This window comes from Maylandia zebra, linkage group LG16, assembly GCF_041146795.1.
Source record: "Maylandia zebra isolate NMK-2024a linkage group LG16, Mzebra_GT3a, whole genome shotgun sequence".
Taxonomy (NCBI): Eukaryota; Metazoa; Chordata; class Actinopteri; order Cichliformes; family Cichlidae; genus Maylandia; species Maylandia zebra.
The window spans coordinates 22,727,472-22,747,872 of NC_135182.1; the positions used below are offsets into that span (position 1 = coordinate 22,727,472).

The following is a 20,401-nucleotide window of genomic DNA, read 5'->3' on the forward strand; positions in this document are numbered from 1 at the left end:
CTACTGTACCTGTGTGCCAGGTTTCAGCCAGATTTACTGTAGAATTCCTCAGAAATTAATGGGTACTTGTATCCAATGCAGTCGGCCAATACACTACAATTATGTCAATTTTCAAAAATTCATTAAAAATCATCCTGAGTAGTTGATGTACAACTTTCAACACATCCCCCCTCTGGGACACCTACTGTACCTGTGTGCCAGGTTTCAGCCAGATTTACTGTAGAATTCCTCAGAAATTAATGGGTACTTGTATCCAATGCAGTCGGCCAATATAGTAGAATTATGTCAATTTTCAAAAATTCATTAAAAATCATCCTGAGTAGTTGATGTACAACTTTCAACACATCCCTCCTCTGGGACACCTACTGTACCTGTGTGCCAAGTTTAATCCAAATTTACTGTAGAATTCCTCAGAAATTAATGGAAACATTTATTCAATCTAATACAGCCAATACACTACAATTGTGTCAATTTTCAAAAATTCATGAAAAATCATCCTGAGTAGTTGATGTCCAACTTTCAACACATCCCCCCTCTGGGACACCTACTGTACCTGTGTGCCAAGTTTCATCCAGATTTACTGGAGAATTCCTCAGAAATTAAAGGAAACTTATATTCAATTCAATACAGTCAATACACTACAATTATGGAAATTTCAAAAATTCATTAAAAATCACCCATAATAGTTGAGGTCCAACTTTCAACACTTTCTTACTCTGGGCGTCCTACCGTACCTCTGGGCCAAGTTACATCTCAATTCACTGTAATCTTTATCAAAAATTGAAAGAACAATTATATGTCAATGCTGGATGTGTGTCCTTTCAAAGTGACACTAAATAACAGAACTCAGGCACATCAGGGAATAATCCAAAAGGCGGATTTATTAAACGAAAACAACATACAAAATATCTCTAACCCATACTACATAACCTAAAAAGAAACAAAGGGACACTTAGAAGCACAAGGAAACAATACTGAAAGGGCAAGAGACACAGTCCAAACACAATCCACAACTAAAATGCCAAAAGAACAAGTCATCCCACATAGCAGACGGGTCTTGCCTGGATCTGGTGTCAAGCCGGCACTGCTGGCTGACTTCTGGCATGGTAAGATGGCACTGTTTATGTGATGGCATGCCACATTTGGCCTGATTGGGTGAATGTGACATGTTGTATAGAGCACTTTGAGTAATATGGGTGAGTAAAAAAGTGTTGTATAAGAATCAGTCCATTCACTGTCTGAACAGAGTTTCGTCATGTTACTTTTGCACTATTATGTTCCAGCACATGTTGTTATTACATGGCTTACATGGCTAAGGTACACATTAGGCTGACATCTGGGGCCAGAGCTGAAACTGTTCTGGGCCAGCACAGGGCCAGCAGTGTGTCTGCAACTGGCCTTGTGCTGGCTCATGTGTGGGCCACCTCTGGTAAACCAGATCTGGGCCACCATAGGGCCGTCATTCTTTGCGGTACGCAGGCCATGTGTAAGCACATTGTGTGGGACAGATCCAGGCCATACCAATTTTGCTATGTGGGAGGAATTATGTAAAAATAGAAACATCATAAAAATGAAAATGAACATAAAGTAAAATGTACTGAAAAGAACATCAGTATGGCCATCATTATTTGCTTGGAAAGTCTAAAGTTCCATGGCTTTGAACAGCCAGAGAACGCAATGCCCAGCTTAGAATGACTAAAAGTAACTTCTTTTAACATTCTGTCATTCTGCTTCTATATCAAAAATCCACTAAAAATAGTCATTTGAAAAAAAATATTCGCCACTTTTCATCAGTTTGGGTTCCTCTGTTTATAGCAATTTTTAGAAAAGAACCCAATACCTTTGTCACTATACAGTTGTACAGTGAGATACAGAGCATCTCCTACTCATTGCAAACATGCTGGGAGGGTGGCTCTATCCGCCTTAGTGCAGCTGCTGTACCATACTGTGATGCAGTAAGTTAGTAGGCTCTCAATGGGCGAGTGGTGGAAGGGTGAGCTGTAGTCCACAAAGAGCATTCTGGCGTAGCTCTGCCGCTGTTCTAGGTGACTCAGCACCGAGTGGAGGGTGATGGCATCTTCTGTGAATCTGTTTGCACGGTATGCAAACTGGTGGGGGTCGAATTCTGGGGGGAGGTAATCCTTGGTGTGCTGAAGGACTAGTTTCATGATTACCGGTGTGAGGGCCACAGGGCAATAATAGTTCAGGCTGGTGATGGGAGACTTCTTTGGTACTGGGATGATTGTGGCTGATTTTAGACAGGATGGGATGGCTGCTTCATCCAGTGAGAGGTTGAAGATTCTGGTGGAGATGAGGGTGAGCTGGTGGGCACATGGTCTTAGCACTTTACCACGTATTCCGTCTGGACGCCTTCCTGGGGTTCACTGCTAGGAACACTCATCTGACATCGTGCTCCGTTACAGTGAATGGAGCGGTGCAGGAACCAGGTGAGGATGAGGATGGGAGCAGGGCTGAGGCAGATTAATGCTGCTGTTGTGGTGTTTCAAAACGGGCAAAGAAGCTGTTTATGTCCTCTGCTAGCTGCACACTCAGGTTTTCTGTTTTCACAGTTCTGCCTCTGTGGTTTATGATGTCTATTATTCCATGCCATGTGTTGTTGCTGGACAGGTGGGACCCCTTTTCAGGTCAGCTCGAGCAGACCTGTACAGAGCTCTGTCAACAGACCTACAGGGAGTGCAGAATTATTAGGCAAGTTGTATTTTTGAGGAATAATTTTATTATTGAACAACAACCATGTTCTCAATGAACCCAAAAGACTCATTAATATCAAAGCTGAATGTTTTTGGAAGTAGTTTGTAGTTTGTTTTTAGTTTTAGCTATTTTAGGGGGATATCTGTGTGTGCAGGTGACTATTACTGTGCATAATTATTAGGCAACTTCACAAAAAACAAATATATACCCATTTCAATTATTTATTTTTACCAGTGAAACCAATATAACATCTCCACATTCACAAATATACATCTCAGAATCAGAATCAGAATCAGAATCGTGTTTATTGGCCAAGTACAGTGGGGCAAAAAAGTATTTAGTCAGCCACCGATTGTGCAAGTTCCCCCACCTAAAATGATGACAGAGGTCAGTAATTTGCACCAGAGGTACACTTCAACTGTGAGAGAGAATGTGAAAAAAAAATCCATGAATCCACATGGTAGGATTTGTAAAGAATTTATTCGTAAATCAGGGTGGAAAATAAGTATTTGGTCAATAACAAAAATACAACTCAATACTTTGTAACATAACCTTTGTTGGCAATAACAGAGGTCAAACGTTTACTATAGGTCTTTACCAGGTTTGCACACACAGTAGCTGGTATTTTGGCCCATTCCTCCATGCAGATCTTCTCGAGAGCAGGGATGTTTTGGGGCTGTCGCCGAGCAACACGGACTTTCAACTCCCGCCACAGATTTTCTATGGGGTTGAGGTCTGGAGACTGGCTAGGCCACTCCAGGACTTTCAAATGCTTCTTACGGAGCCACTCCTTTGTTGCCCGGGCGGTGTGTTTTGGATCATTGTCATGTTGGAAGACCCAGCCTCGTTTCATCTTCAAAGTTCTCACTGATGGAAGGAGGTTTTGGCTCAAAATCTCACGATACATGGCCCCATTCATTCTGTCCTTAACACGGATCAGTCGTCCTGTCCCCTTGGCAGAAAAACAGCCCCATAGCATGATGTTTCCACCCCCATGCTTCACAGTAGGTATGGTGTTCTTGGGATGCAACTCAGTATTCTTCTTCCTCCAAACACGACGAGTTGAGTTTATACCAAAAAGTTCTACTTTGGTTTCATCTGACCACATGACATTCTCCCAATCCTCTGCTGTATCATCCATGTGCTCTCTGGCAAACTTCAGACGGGCCTGGACATGCACTGGCTTCAGCAGCGGAACACGTCTGGCACTGCGGGATTTGATTCCCTGCCGTTGTAGTGTGTTACTGATGGTGACCTTTGTTACTTTGGTCCCAGCTCTCTGCAGGTCATTCACCAGGTCCCCCCGTGTGGTTCTGGGATCTTTGCTCACCGTTCTCATGATCATTTTGACCCCACGGGATGAGATCTTGCGTGGAGCCCCAGATCGAGGGAGATTATCAGTGGTCTTGTATGTCTTCCATTTTCTGATGATTGCTCCCATAGTTGATTTTTTCACACCAAGCTGCTTGCCTATTGTAGATTCACTCTTCCCAGTCTGGTGCAGGTCTACAATACTTTTCCTGGTGTCCTTCGAAAGCTCTTTGGTCTTGGCCATGGCGGAGTTTGGAGTCTGACTGTTTGAGGCTGTGGACAGGTGTCTTTTATACAGATGATGAGTTCAAACAGGTGCCATTCATACAGGTAACGAGTGGGGGACAGAAAAGCTTCTTACAGAAGACGTTACAGGTCTGTGAGAGCCAGAGATTTTCCTTGTTTGAGGTGACCAAATACTTATTTTCCACCCTGATTTACGAATAAATTCTTTACAAATCCTACCATGTGGATTCATGGATTTTTTTTTTCACATTCTGTCTCTCACAGTTGAAGTGTACCTCTGGTGCAAATTACTGACCTCTGTCATCATTTTAGGTGGGGGAACTTGCACAATCGGTGGCTGACTAAATACTTTTTTGCCCCACTGTATATGTGCAGACACATACAGGGAATTTGGTTCCGGTAGATGGTGGCTCTCAAGCACAGCAATGTAAATCTCACACACACACACACACACACACACACACACACACACACACACACACACACACACACACACACACACACACACACACACACGTCTATATATACACATTACACATACATACACAAAGCTATGTAAACCAACTATAAATAACGAATCTAACCTTATATACATAAAATACAGAAATGAATGAGGTGGAATGAATACTACAAAATGTACATAAGGTGCAGTTGCAGTCTGGCAGTGGGAGCAGTGTGACAGGTCAACTGTTAAGAAGGGAGATGGCGAGGGGAAAGAAACTGTTCCTGTGTCGGGTGGTCCTGGTCTGCAGGCTTCTGTACCGTCTGCCAGAGGGCAGCAGATCAAAAAGTCTGTGTCCAGGGTGTGAGGGGTCTGCGATGATTTTCCCTGCCCGTTTCCTGGTTCTTGAGAGGTACAGATCCTGGATGGAGGGCAGGGGGGGGCGCTGATGATCCTTTCTGCTGCCCGTACAGTCCGCTGCAGTCTGCTCCTGTCCTGTTTAGTGGCTGCTCCATACCAGACTGTGATGGAGGAGCACAGGACAGACTCAATGACCGCAGTGTAGAACTGGATCAGCAGCTCCTGTGGGAGACTGTACTTCCCCAGTTGTCTCAGGAAGTACATCCTCTGCTGGGTCTTTTTGAGGATGGAGTTGATGTTGGTCTCCCACTTCAGGTCCTGGGAGATGGTTGTACCCAGGAACTTGAAGATCTTCACAGTCGACACAGGGCTGTCTGATATGGTGAGGGGGAGCAGAGTTGAGGGATGTCTCCTGAAGTCCACTGTCATCTCTACAGTCTTAAGAGTGTTCAGCTCCAGATTGTGCTGACTGCACCAGAGTACCAGCCGCTCAACTTCCTGCCGGTATGCAGACTCATCACCATCTTGAATGAGGCCAATGACAGTGGTGTCATCTGCAAACTTTAGGAGTTTGACAGCAGAGTTATTGGAGGTGCAGTCGTTAGTGTAGAGGGAGAACAGTAGTGGTGAGAGGACACATCCTTGAGGGCACCAATACTGAGGGACCGGGTTTCAGAGGTGATCTCCCCCAGCCTCACTTGTTGCTTTCTGTCTGTCAGGAAGCTGGTGATCCACTGACAGGTAGCTGGTGACACGCTGAGCTGGGAGAGTTTGGAGGAAAGAAGTTCAGGCACAATGGTGTTAAAAGCCGAACTAAAGTCCACAAACAGGACCCTGGCATAAGTTCCCGGGCAGTCAAGGTGTTGCAGGATGTAATGCAGCCCCGTGTTCACTGCATCATCCACTGACCTGTTTGCCCGGTAGGCAAACTGCAGAGGGTCCAGCTGGTGGCCTGTAATGTCTTTCAGATGGGCTAACACCAGTCGTTCGAAGGATTTCATGACCACAGACGTCAAGGCGACAGGTCTGTAGTCATCCAGTCCTGTGATGGTGGGTTTCTTGGGAACAGGGATGATGGTGGAGCGTTTGAAGAAGGAGGGAACTTCACACAGCTCCAGGGATCTGTTGAAGATGCGAGTAAAGATGGGAGCCAGCTGTTCAGCACAGGTTTTGAGGCAGGAGGGTGAGACGCCATCTGGTCCGGGGGCTTTCCTGGGCTTCTGTTTCTGGAATAGTCGGCTCACATCCTGAGTGTGTATTCTTAGTTTCAGGGAGGAGGAAAGGGGGGTGAGAGGTGTGGTGGAGTTCGTTGAGTCTGGATTGGGGAGGGTGGGGGTGGTCGTTGAGTCTTGATTGGGGAGGGGCAGAGTGAAGGGGGGAGAGGTGGAAGGTGTGTTGGGGGTCAATGTCTGAAGCAATGTCCCTGGGGAGGGGAGGGTGGGGCATGGGAGTCTGTCCGTCTCAAACCTGCAATAGAAAGTGTTTAACCCGTTGGCCAGGTCTTTGTTTGCTTCAATAGTGGGTGGGGGGCGTCTGTAGCTGGTGATTTCCTGCAGGCCCCTCCACACTGACGCAGGGTCGTTGGCTGAGAGCCGTTCTTCCAGCTTCTGGGAGTAGATCCTTTTAGCTGCTTTGATCTCCTTGGTCAGTGTGTTCCTGGCTTGCTTGTACAGGACCCTGTCACCACTTCTGTAGGCGTCCTCCTTGGCCTTGCGAAGATGTTGGAGTTTAGGAGTGAACCATGGTTTATTGTTGTTGTATGTGCAAAAGGTCTTTGTTGGCACACACACGTCTTCACAGAAACTGATGTATGATGTCACAGTGTCCGTGAGCTCATCTAGGTTCTCAGATGCAGCTTCAAAAACAGTCCAATCAGTGGAGTCAAAACAGTCCTGCAGTTCCTGCTTTGCTGCGTTAGTCCACTTCTTCACAGTTTTGACTACAGGCTTGGCACGTTTGAGTTTTTGCCTATAAACTGGAATAAGATGGACCATGCAGTGATCAGAATGTCCCAAAGCTGCCCGGGGCACAGAGCGATAGGCATCTTTTAGAGTGGTGTAGCAGTGATCCAGTATGATGTTGTCCCTGGTGGGGCAGTCTATATGCTGTCTGTATTTAGGGAGTTCGTAGTTTAGGTTTGCTCTGTTAAAATCCCCAAGAATAATTGTAAAGGAATCCGGGAATTTCCTCTCCAGGGTAGTAATCTGGTCAGCCAGCTCGCACAGTGCGTTGTTCGCGTTGGCCTGTGGAGGGATGTAAACTCCGACCAGCATGAAGGAAGAAAACTCCCGCGGTGAATAAAAAGGTTTACAGTTGATGAGAAAACTTTCCAAGTGTGGGCTGCAGTGTTTCTGTAACACTGTGACATCAGTACACCAACCTTCATTAATGTAGAAGCAGACTCCACCACCCTTTGTTTTCCCTGAGAGCTCTGTTTCGCGGTCCGCCCGGTGAAGTTGGAAGCCCAGCAGATTTAAGACAGCGTCTGGGACTCGCTCACTGAGCCAGGTTTCAGTGAAGCACAGGGCAGCAGAGCGTGCAAAGTCCTTGTTAGTCCGGTTTAAGAGCAGTAATTCGTCGACTTTGTTTGGAAGAGAGCGGAGATTCGCGAGGTGAATGGAGGGGAGTGCCGTGCGGAATCCTCGCCGACATTCAAAAACAAAACAACAACAAATCAGCGACCAATATAGCCACCTTTCTTTGCAAGGACACTCAAAAGCCTGCCATCCATGGATTCTGTCAGTGTTTTGATCTGTTCACCATCAACATTGCGTGCAGCAGCAACCACAGCCTCCCAGACACTGTTTAGAGAGGTGTACTGTTTTCCCTCCTTGTAAATCTCACATTTGATGATGGACCACAGGTTCTCAATGGGGTTCAGATCAGGTGAACAAGGAGGCCATGTCATTAGTTTTTCTTCTTTTATACCCTTTCTTGCCAGCCACGCTGTGGAGTACTTGGACGCGTGTGATGGAGCATTGTCCTGCATGAAAATCATGTTTTTCTTGAAGGATGCAGACTTCTTCCTGTACCACTGCTTGAAGAAGGTGTCTTCGAGAAACTGGCAGTAGGACTGGGAGTTGAGCTTGACTCCATCCTCAACCCGAAAAGGCCCCACAAGCTCATCTTTAATGATACCAGCCCAAACCAGTACTCCACCTCCACCTTGCTGGCGTCTGAGTCAGACTGGAGCTATCTGCCCTTTACCAATCCAGCCACGGGCCCATCCATCTGGCCCATCAAGACTCACTCTCATTTCATCAGTCCATAAAACCTTAGAAAAATCAGTCTTGAGATATTTCTTGGCCCAGTCTTGACGTTTCAGCTTGTGTGTCTTGTTCAGTGGTGGTCGTCTTTCAGCCTTTCTTGCACTGAACATAAGTTCCCTGCAATTTCTGAAGAATATTACAGTAAATCTGGCTGAAACTTGGCCCAGACGTACAGCAGGTTTCCCGGAGGAGGGATGTGTTGAAAGTTGGACCTCAACTACTCAGGATGATTTTTAATGAATTTCTGAAATTTCCATAATTGTAGTGTATTGGCCGACTGCATTGGATACAAGTACCCATTAATTTCTGAGGAATTCTACAGTAAATCTGGCTGAAACCTGGCACACAGGTACAGTAGGTGTCCCAGAGGGGGGATGTGTTGAAAGTTGTACATCAACTACTCAGGATGATTTTTAATGAATTTTTGAAAATTGACACAATTGTAGTGTATTGGCTGTAATAGATTGAATAAATGTTTCCATTAATTTCTGAGGAATTCTCCAGTAAATTTGGATGAAACTTGGCACACAGGTACAGTAGGTGTCCCAGAGGAGGGATGTGTTGAAAGTTGTACATCAACTACTCAGGATGATTTTTAATGAATTTTTGAAAATTGACATAATTCTATTGTATTGACTGTATTGAATTGAATATAAGTTTCCTTTAATTTCTGAGGAATTCTACAGTAAATCTGGATGAAACTTGGCACACAGGTACAGTAGGTGTCCCAGAGGGGGGATGTGTTGAAAGTTGTACATCAACTACTCAGGATGATTTTTAATGAATTTTTGAAAATTGACATAATTCTATTGTATTGACTGTATTGAATTGAATATAAGTTTCCTTTAATTTCTGAGGAATTCTACAGTAAATTTGGATGAAACTTGGCACACAGGTACAGTAGGTGTCCCAGAGGGGAGATGTGTTGAAAGTTGGACATCAACTACCCAGGATGATTTTTAATGAATTTTTGAAAATTGACATAATTCTACTGTATTGGCCGACTGCATTGGATACAAGTACCCTTTAATTTCTGAGGAATTCTACAGTAAATATGGATGAAACTTGGCACACAGGTACAGTAGGTGTCCCAGAGGGGGGATGTGTTGAAAGTTGTACATCAACTACTCAGGATGATTTTTAATGAATTTTTGAAAATTGACATAATTAAATTGTATTGACTGTATTGAATTGAATATAAGTTTCCTTTAATTTCTGAGGAATTCTACAGTAAATCTGGATGAAACTTGGCACACAGGTACAGTAGGTGTCCCAGAGGGGGGATGTGTTGAAAGTTGTACATCAACTACTCAGGATGATTTTTAATGAATTTTTGAAAATTGACATAATTCTATTGTATTGACTGTATTGAATTGAATATAAGTTTCATTTAATTTCTGAGGAATTCTACAGTAAATTTGGATGAAACTTGGCACACAGGTACAGTAGGTGTCCCAGAGGGGAGATGTGTTGAAAGTTGGACATCAACTACCCAGGATGATTTTTAATGAATTTTTGAAAATTGACATAATTCTACTGTATTGGCCGACTGCATTGGATACAAGTACCCTTTAATTTCTGAGGAATTCTACAGTAAATATGGATGAAACTTGGCACACAGGTACAGTAGGTGTCCCAGAGGGGGGATGTGTTGAAAGTTGTACATCAACTACTCAGGAAGATTTTTCATGAATTTTTGAAAATTGACATAATTAAATTGTATTGGCTGACTGCATTGGATACAAGTACCCTTTAATTTCTGAGGAATTCTACAGTAAATCTGGATGAAACTTGGCACACAGGTACAGTAGGTGTCCCAGAGGGGGGATGTGTTGAAAGTTGTACATCAACTACTCAGGAAGATTTTTCATGAATTTTTGAAAATTGACATAATTAAATTGTATTGGCTGACTGCATTGGATACAAGTACCCTTTAATTTCTGAGGAATTCTACAGTAAATCTGGATGAAACTTGGCACACAGGTACAGTAGGTGTCCCAGAGGGGGGATGTGTTGAAAGTTGTACATCAACTACTCAGGAAGAATTTTCATGAATTTTTGAAAATTGACATAATTAAATTGTATTGGCTGACTGCATTGGATACAAGTACCCTTTAATTTCTGAGGAATTCTACAGTAAATCTGGATGAAACTTGGCACACAGGTACAGTAGGTGTCCCAGAGGGGGGATGTGTTGAAAGTTGGACATCAACTACTCAGGATGATTTTTCATGAATTTTTGAAAATTGACACAATTGTAGTGTATTGGCTGTAATAGATTGAATAAATGTTTCCATTAATTTCTGAGGAATTCTACAGTAAATTTGGATGAAACTTGGCACACAGGTACAGTAGGTGTCCCAGAGGGGAGATGTGTTGAAAGTTGGACATCAACTACCCAGGATGATTTTTAATGAATTTTTGAAAATTGACATAATTCTACTGTATTGGCCAACTGCATTGGATACAAGTACCCTTTAATTTCTGAGGAATTCTACAGTAAATCTGGATGAAACTTGGCACACAGGTACAGTAGGTGTCCCAGAGGGGGGATGTGTTGAAAGTTGTACATCAACTACTCAGGAAGATTTTTCATGAATTTTTGAAAATTGACATAATTAAATTGTATTGGCTGACTGCATTGGATACAAGTACCCTTTAATTTCTGAGGAATTCTACAGTAAATCTGGATGAAACTTGGCACACAGGTACAGTAGGTGTCCCAGAGGGGGGATGTGTTGAAAGTTGTACATCAACTACTCAGGAAGAATTTTCATGAATTTTTGAAAATTGACATAATTAAATTGTATTGGCTGACTGCATTGGATACAAGTACCCTTTAATTTCTGAGGAATTCTACAGTAAATCTGGATGAAACTTGGCACACAGGTACAGTAGGTGTCCCAGAGGGGGGATGTGTTGAAAGTTGGACATCAACTACTCAGGATGATTTTTCATGAATTTTTGAAAATTGACACAATTGTAGTGTATTGGCTGTAATAGATTGAATAAATGTTTCCATTAATTTCTGAGGAATTCTACAGTAAATTTGGATGAAACTTGGCACACAGGTACAGTAGGTGTCCCAGAGGGGAGATGTGTTGAAAGTTGGACATCAACTACCCAGGATGATTTTTAATGAATTTTTGAAAATTGACATAATTCTACTGTATTGGCCAACTGCATTGGATACAAGTACCCATTAATTTCTGAGGAATTCTACAGTAAATCTGGATGAAACTTGGCACACAGGTACAGTAGGTGTCCCAGAGGGGGGATGTGTTGAAAGTTGTACATCAACTACTCAGGAAGATTTTTCATGAATTTTTGAAAATTGACATAATTAAATTGTATTGGCTGACTGCATTGGATACAAGTACCCTTTAATTTCTGAGGAATTCTACAGTAAATCTGGATGAAACTTGGCACACAGGTACAGTAGGTGTCCCAGAGGGGGGATGTGTTGAAAGTTGTACATCAACTACTCAGGAAGAATTTTCATGAATTTTTGAAAATTGACATAATTAAATTGTATTGGCTGACTGCATTGGATACAAGTACCCTTTAATTTCTGAGGAATTCTACAGTAAATCTGGATGAAACTTGGCACACAGGTACAGTAGGTGTCCCAGAGGGGGGATGTGTTGAAAGTTGGACATCAACTACTCAGGATGATTTTTCATGAATTTTTGAAAATTGACACAATTGTAGTGTATTGGCTGTAATAGATTGAATAAATGTTTCCATTAATTTCTGAGGAATTCTACAGTAAATTTGGATGAAACTTGGCACACAGGTACAGTAGGTGTCCCAGAGGGGAGATGTGTTGAAAGTTGGACATCAACTACCCAGGATGATTTTTAATGAATTTTTGAAAATTGACATAATTCTACTGTATTGGCCAACTGCATTGGATACAAGTACCCTTTAATTTCTGAGGAATTCTACAGTAAATATGGATGAAACTTGGCACACAGGTACAGTAGGTGTCCCAGAGGGGGGATGTGTTGAAAGTTGTACATCAACTACTCAGGAAGATTTTTCATGAATTTTTGAAAATTGACATAATTAAATTGTATTGGCTGACTGCATTGGATACAAGTACCCTTTAATTTCTGAGGAATTCTACAGTAAATCTGGATGAAACTTGGCACACAGGTACAGTAGGTGTCCCAGAGGGGGGATGTGTTGAAAGTTGGACATCAACTACTCAGGATGATTTTTCATGAATTTTTGAAAATTGACACAATTGTAGTGTATTGGCTGTAATAGATTGAATAAATGTTTCCATTAATTTCTGAGGAATTCTACAGTAAATTTGGATGAAACTTGGCACACAGGTACAGTAGGTGTCCCAGAGGGGAGATGTGTTGAAAGTTGTACATCAACTACTCAGGATGATTTTTAATGAATTTTTGAAAATTGACACAATTGTAGTGTATTGGCTGTAATAGATTGAATAAATGTTTCCATTAATTTCTGAGGAATTCTACAGTAAATCTGGATGAAACTTGGCACACAGGTACAGTAAGTGTCCCAGAGGGGAGATGTGTTGAAAGTTGTACATCAACTACTCAGGATGATTTTTAATGAATTTTTGAAAATTGACATAATTCTATTGTATTGACTGTATTGAATTGAATAAAGTACCCATTAATTTCTGAGGAATTCTACAGTAAATCTGGATGAAACTTGGCACACAGGTACAGTAGGTGTCCCAGAGGGGGGATGTGTTGAAAGTTGGACATCAACTACTCAGGATGATTTTTAATGAATTTCTGAAAATTGACATAATTCTATTGTATTGACTGTATTGAATTGAATATAAGTTTCCTTTAATTTCTGAGGAATTCTACAGTAAATTTGGATGAAACTTGGCACACAGGTACAGTAGGTGTCCCAGAGGGGAGATGTGTTGAAAGTTGGACATCAACTACCCAGGATGATTTTTAATGAATTTTTGAAAATTGACATAATTCTACTGTATTGGCCAACTGCATTGGATACAAGTACCCTTTAATTTCTGAGGAATTCTACAGTAAATATGGATGAAACTTGGCACACAGGTACAGTAGGTGTCCCAGAGGGGGGATGTGTTGAAAGTTGTACATCAACTACTCAGGAAGATTTTTCATGAATTTTTGAAAATTGACATAATTAAATTGTATTGGCTGACTGCATTGGATACAAGTACCCTTTAATTTCTGAGGAATTCTACAGTAAATCTGGATGAAACTTGGCACACAGGTACAGTAGATGTTCCAGAGGGGGGATGTGTTGAAAGTTGTACATCAACTACTCAGGATGATTTTTAATGAATTTTGGAAAATTGACATAATTCTACTGTATTGGCCAACTGCATTGGATACAAGTACCCTTTAATTTCTGAGGAATTCTACAGTAAATATGGATGAAACTTGGCACACAGGTACAGTAGGTGTCCCAGAGGGGGGATGTGTTGAAAGTTGGACATCAACTACTCAGGATGATTTTTCATGAATTTTTGAAAATTGACACAATTGTAGTGTATTGGCTGTAATAGATTGAATAAATGTTTCCATTAATTTCTGAGGAATTCTACAGTAAATCGGGATGAAAATTGGCACACAGGTACAGTAGGTGTCCCAGAGGAGGGATGTGTTGAAAGTTGGACATCAACTACTCAGGATGATTTTTAATGAATTTTTGAAAATTGACATAATTCTACTGTATTGGCCGACTGCATTGGATACAAGTACCCATTAATTTCTGAGGAATTCTACAGTAAATCTGGCTGAAACCTGGCACACAGGTACAGTAGGTGTCCCAGAGGGGGGATGTGTTGAAAGTTGGACATCAACTACTCAGGATGATTTTTAATGAATTTTTGAAAATTGACATAATTCTATTGTATTGACTGTATTGAATTGAATATAAGTTTCCTTTAATTTCTGAGGAATTCTACAGTAAATCTGGATGAAAATTGGCACACAGGTACAGTAGGTGTCCCAGAGGGGGGATGTGTTGAAAGTTGTACATCAACTACTCAGGATCAGAATCAGAATTAGAATCAGAATACTTTATTGATCCCTGGGGGAAATTATTTTTTGTTACAGTGCTCCATTTTAAACCAACATTAAGACAAGACAGACAATACGCTAACTAAGAATAGTACAATATATACATATATATACATACATACATATATAAGTCACTTATAAATAAATATTTGGAAAAGAAACATGTGTAGCTGTAGCAGCAAACAGTGTGTTAAGTGGATGCGTTGTACAGGGAGATGGCCACAGGCAGGAATGATTTCCTGTGTCGTTCAGTGGTGCTTTTCGGTAATCTCAGTCTCTCACTGAACGTGCTCCTGTGACTGACCAACATGTCATGGAGTGGGTGGGAGGTGTTATCCAACATTGTCTTTATCTTGGACAGCATCCGCCTCTCCGACACCACCTTGAGGGAGTCCAGCTCCATCCCCATGATTTTTAATGAATTTCTGAAAATTGATGCAATTGTAGTGCATTGGCTGTATTAGATTGAATAAATGTTTCCATTAATTTCTGAGGAATTCTACAGTAAATCTGGATGAAACTTGGCACACAGGTACAGTAGGTGTCCCAGAGGGGGGATGTGTTGAAAGTTGTACATCAACTACTCAGGATGATTTTTAATGAATTTTGGAAAATTGACATAATTCTATTGTATTGACTGTATTGAATTGAATATAAGTTTCCTTTAATTTCTGAGGAATTCTACAGTAAATCTGGATGAAAATTGGCACACAGGTACAGTAGGTGTCCCAGAGGAGGGATGTGTTGAAAGTTGTACATCAACTACTCAGGAGGATTTTTAATGAATTTCTGACATTTCCATAATTGTATTGACTGTATCGGGCCGTTACATTGTAATTTGTGCGCGCGCGACTGTTCGCGCGCGTGCACGTGTGCGCGGGTATAGGCTTTCAATCGGCACATAAAGCGAAAAGGCGCTACCGTAAAGACTGGTGTAAAAGCGCAAGGAAATTTAGGCGGCGGATAGGAGGCGGCTGGCTTGACCGCGGCTCACAAATGACGGCTCACTTTACCGCAGTCATAATAAGGGCTGCTTTTACAGGGGTGTGAAAATCATGAAGTGGTCTGAACCCATCCCGCATTTATAAAAAGCTCAAAACACAGTGTGGTGAAACAAAACAAAGGAGCGTGAAGGTCTCAAAAATCCATGTAGGGCTCCAAATTAAAGCAAAGAGCTACTAAAAAGTATTCATACCGCTATAGAGAAAGCAGGCGAACTCACCTCTAAAAAGGAAGTATTCATCTTAACCAGTGCTCGACCTCACGGCTCTTTGTAGTCTGACTTCAGGGTACCACAGCTGAGGAGGAGAGCGGGCTGTATTCCCAAATTATTCCCATCCGCTTCGGTAAGATAATAAAATATTTTCTCTTTTTTTCCGGATACTTGCTCACAACTCTGTGCCAGTCATGAAACGAGTCATTCTGCTCTCTGATTTTCGGACACTTTCGGACTTGTTTTCTGAAGTGTCCCGACAAGCCGCTGTGGAGCTGCCTGCGCCGTTTCTGCTGTCTACTCATTTCAATGGACCCGGCTTATTATGCAGGGAGGAGGAGCCTGCTGAGCCACAGCCCTCCCATCAGCATACGCCCTCTTTGTTCATGTTTCTACAGATTTTAAAAGGATGTGCACATGTATCCAACATACCAGGTTTTTGCTTAAAAAGGTTTATTATAGCACAGCAGGCCTAATATGAATCTACTTCTATGTATATCTAGGGTGAGACTGAGTCTGAGTCATTATTTTGCTTCCTGGAAAAAATATACAGAGAAGAAAGAAGCAGATCAGGAGGAGTAAGTTGGTTTTATTTTTGCAGATGTCTTAAAAAAAATCTTTCCGATAAAATGAGCATTTTATGATTATTTGATTTGAGGACCTTCTTATTAGACTCATATGTTTCCATCGCCAAGTAAAAACTGTAAAGCATATTGAGCACTGAATGCACAACTGGGCTGTCAGTCTTCTATTCTTCAATGCGTTTTTCTTTCTTTCTTTTTCTTTACCTAAGAGTCACTGACAGATGAAGAAGCTATGAGGTCAAACGGGTACAAATACGTAAAGGCCCCACATTCATCCTATGAAGAACCAAAGCATGCATTCCCTTTCATTTTGGCACATTTTGGTTGTATTTTAGTAATTTTGCATGCCTTTGCAGCCGTTCTTTGTCTCTTGTGAAGTCGGTTTGTGTGGTTTTTGCTGTTTTGCATCTGGTATTGTTGCTGTCTGTCTGATTTGGGTTGTTTTACATTTTGCTGTAGTCGGTTTGTTTCTAATTTCAGCTCTGGGGCTTTTGTTTTAATGGTCATCTTATGGTCTCATTTTCTAAACACTAATCAGCTCCCTAATGTGGTGTTTGTTTGTATTTGTTTATTTTTAAGGGTATGCATTTGTTGCAGTTTTTCTACTGGCACTGAATTTGAAAAATATTCAAATACCTCATCACGCCGGGTGATTCATCATCTCCTTACTCTCACTTTATTTTTTTTAAGGATTTATATTCAAGCTGTCATACTGTTAAGATAAATAAAAATATATTTATATGTGTCATGGTGCCAAATTTAAAAATGGGTAGCCAGTGTGTCTTTAAGCTCATTCTTTTGGTTTTCTTTTGGTTCACAAATCAATAATAATAAATAATGAATAGATACATTTTATAAATAAATAATGATATGAAATGATGTATCGGTGATTGACGGGGTCCTCAGCAGCCATTTATAAAATCACAGACAGCTGCTTTACAGTCTCAACACAAAAATCATTTTCTTCTTTGTTGTTATTTGTTGAAATCAAAAAATGGATGTGCATTTTGCAGCTCATGTACTGCCTTTGCTAACAGGTATGATAACACCAGATAGACGAATATGTTACTCTATACTGAGCAGTCATGCAACAGCCCCAGACTGCAAACTGTATGCAGTCTGTTATATAATAGATGCTTGCTGTGTGATATGGCAGAATGTTTTGGTCAGTCTCCTGATTTGATAGTGTTGTTCTCACAGCTTAAAATTATTTTATAATTTTACTTTGAAGCTCATTCTCTTTTTAAAAAAACTTTTGAAACACCATGTTTTCAGAGATAGAGCTATATTACCACTGATTAGTGAGTTTACTACACAGTATTTTAAAGTAACATATATGGGATGTTCAAACATTTCTCTAAGCATTTTTGCAATACCCCTCTGAGAAAACCGTATTCTTTATTTGTACCTTTAATTCACCTCAATACTAGTGGCAAAATCTACTAAATAGAGCAAAGTGCAATCCCCAAATCTTGCAAATCCTTCTCAATTTTGTCTTTCAGTCACTAACTCAACTTTTGAGTCAAATTGGTGAATTCAATCAAAGTACATTATATGTACTGATCAGCCTTTCTGGCTCCTAATATGTCAAAATGCCTATTCAGCATTTCTGTTGCATTAGATTATACAAGCCTGTTGTTGGTAGTCAGTTAGTTAGTTGGTACTTATTAATCAAAAGGTTAAGAGCAGCTTTTATAAGAACAGTGCAGTCACTGTTTTGCGTTCCTGTAAGGATTTTCAGGGAGTAATACTTGAACAATCCCATTGTTGTGCCAAAGCTAGTTTACCGCTCACAGACACTTTGACTGGAGGTGATTATACCCTCTCACAATCACCTGACACACACATGGGGGCCACCGGGTGCCCTGACTCTCTGCTGTACAGCCCAGGTGAATCATTATGCACACCAAACAGATTCTCTCTGTCTGACTCAGAGCAATTTTACCTGTTTCTGGATAATTATTCCTAACCTGCATCCTTTCCTGATAAAAATAATAAAGCAGTAAATATCACAGCTACAGCACGAGTGTTTGCTAAGACGTAAAACCTTTATTAGATGTGTTAAACACACATTTAATGTGGGTCAGTACATGTCCCAAAGAGGAAAAAGCAGTTCTGAACTTAACAAAGGGGGCTTGCTGAGGATATGCAGCACTAAACCACAATTAAACTCACTGCTTTTTAAACTACATAACAACAGTGGAAGAATTACTCTTTGAGACAGCCGACTATGCTTACTGTCTGCATGAACAAAGAGAACAAAACATCCATTTGGTTATCACGATCCCCAAACAGACTGGGGGGAAGGGACAGGTAAGACCTGCTGTTCTTGACCCCTGATATGGACTCAGCCAGCTGATTTGGTCCTTTGGTGTTGGTGCAGATGAGGTTAGAGATTTTGCGTTAAAAAATTGACTTTGGTTAGTTAAAAGAGAGTCAAAACACTCCCTTTTAGCTCTTTAAGTTTCTAGTTAACAGTAAGAAAAAAAAGATTCATTCTAAAAATCACACTTTTGGAATGGGGATTTGTTTTCTTTAAATCTTCAGGCTTTCAATGTCAGCCTCAGGAAGGCATTTGGATACATTATTTCATCACAGTTTATATCTGCATTTAAAAAAGTTTTCCATCCATCCATTCGCTTCCGCTTATCCTTTTCAGGGTCGCGGGGGGCGCTGGAGCCTATCCCAGCTGTCACAGGGCGAGAGGCAGGGTACACCCTGGACAGGTCGCCAGTCTGTCGCAGGGCTAACACACAGGGACAGACAACCATTCACACTCACATTCATTCACACATTCACACCTAGTGGCAATTTGGATTATCCAATTAACCTATCCCCACAAGCTGCATGTCTTTGGACGGTTAAAAAAGTTTTATCCTAGAAAAATCCTACATACCAAGTGGAACACCAGGCATACCAGGAAGGGGCCAATGATCAGCTGAGCTATGAAATGTATACTAAACGTTTGCTTTAATGGTGAAATTATGTTTATCTATAGAAGCCTGTTTACTCCTCTCTCTGGGTTTTTTTTTATCATGTAAAATTTATAAAAGGCAGGAAGAATACCCAGTGTTTAAGCATCTGTTTAGTGCTTTATTTTACAAGCTTTACAGCTCTTCTTTACAAGCTATGTCCCCATATCCTGCTCTTACAGTGCGTGGTCCACGGAAGTAAAGATCAGTGGACACAAATGACCACATGCAGTAGCACCATCAGACAGGGCCAGAGCAATATATACTTCATGCATGAAAGCCATGGGCTGCACTTAAAAGGTACCAAGTCATGTGACCATTTCAGATCTGTCGATTGGCCCTGTTATATAAACATCTGGTTAGTTGTGAAAATAAAGCATCACACGTGAGGAACTGTGTTTTTGAAAGGTTAATTGGAGATAGAGTCTATGATGAGCCCCCCAACCCCCACTAGTGGGAATGACCTCAGGCAAAGTCATTCAGGTCAGGTGAAGGATCCTTTTGTAGCTTCGTGTCAAATAATGGACAAGTCGGGATTGAATGCATGCGATGGAGGTCCCAGTGATGGGGGATGACTGATGATCCTCTCTATAGCCACAGGCTGTTAGTCACAACCAGACCAGGCTAATCACTTAACTGGAGCTGCTTTGATTATGTAAAAAACCTCCACCCATAAATTGATGAGTAAACAGTGCAGCTAAACAACAAGCGCGATGAACCCTGGGTTATCGTCAGCTGGAAATATCACTGGTGTCTGACCTACAAATACTATGTTGTGTTAACTAAGAGCAGGTTTGAAATCTGTGAAATTAGCACAGTTTATATAATAGTGAAAACTGAATATATTACTAATGATAATACCAAGTCATACGCTTACCTTAGACACTTTGCACTGGTATGAGAAGTAATACTATAAAATTAGGCCTAAAGACAAATCAAAAACCAAAAGCAAAGTGGCCAAAATTGACCAAACTTAAGTGAAGAAAGACGTGAAAGTCCTAAAAGTAAGCTTTTATGATGTTTTCTCTTTTTTCTGTGTGAATGGTCTCGGTCATCCAGGGAACAAAGCAACAGGAAGATGGGAGTTAGGTAAAATTAATTGAATCAGAGATAGTTTAGCCAAGATGGATGGCCAAATGAAAGCAAAGACATTGAAGTAAAAATGGATCATCTAACAATATCAAACAAAGGTGATTCGATCTTTATTGTATCACACTCGTAGGCAGCATCACC

At 41.2% G+C, this 20,401-nt stretch overlaps 1 protein-coding gene across 1 annotated transcript in view; it reads right to left on the reverse strand.

The window, feature by feature from the left end:
* myo10l3 (myosin X, like 3) overlaps positions 1 to 15,897 on the reverse strand; it is a 78,034-nt gene extending 62,137 nt beyond the window's left edge. The window contains exon 1 of the mRNA XM_014408260.4: positions 15,622 to 15,897. Within this exon, the coding sequence (XP_014263746.3) occupies positions 15,622 to 15,642 (21 nt within the window). The 5' untranslated portion in view covers positions 15,643 to 15,897. The remainder of the gene's footprint in view (positions 1 to 15,621) is intronic.
* Between the last annotated feature and the right edge of the window lie 4,504 nt (positions 15,898 to 20,401).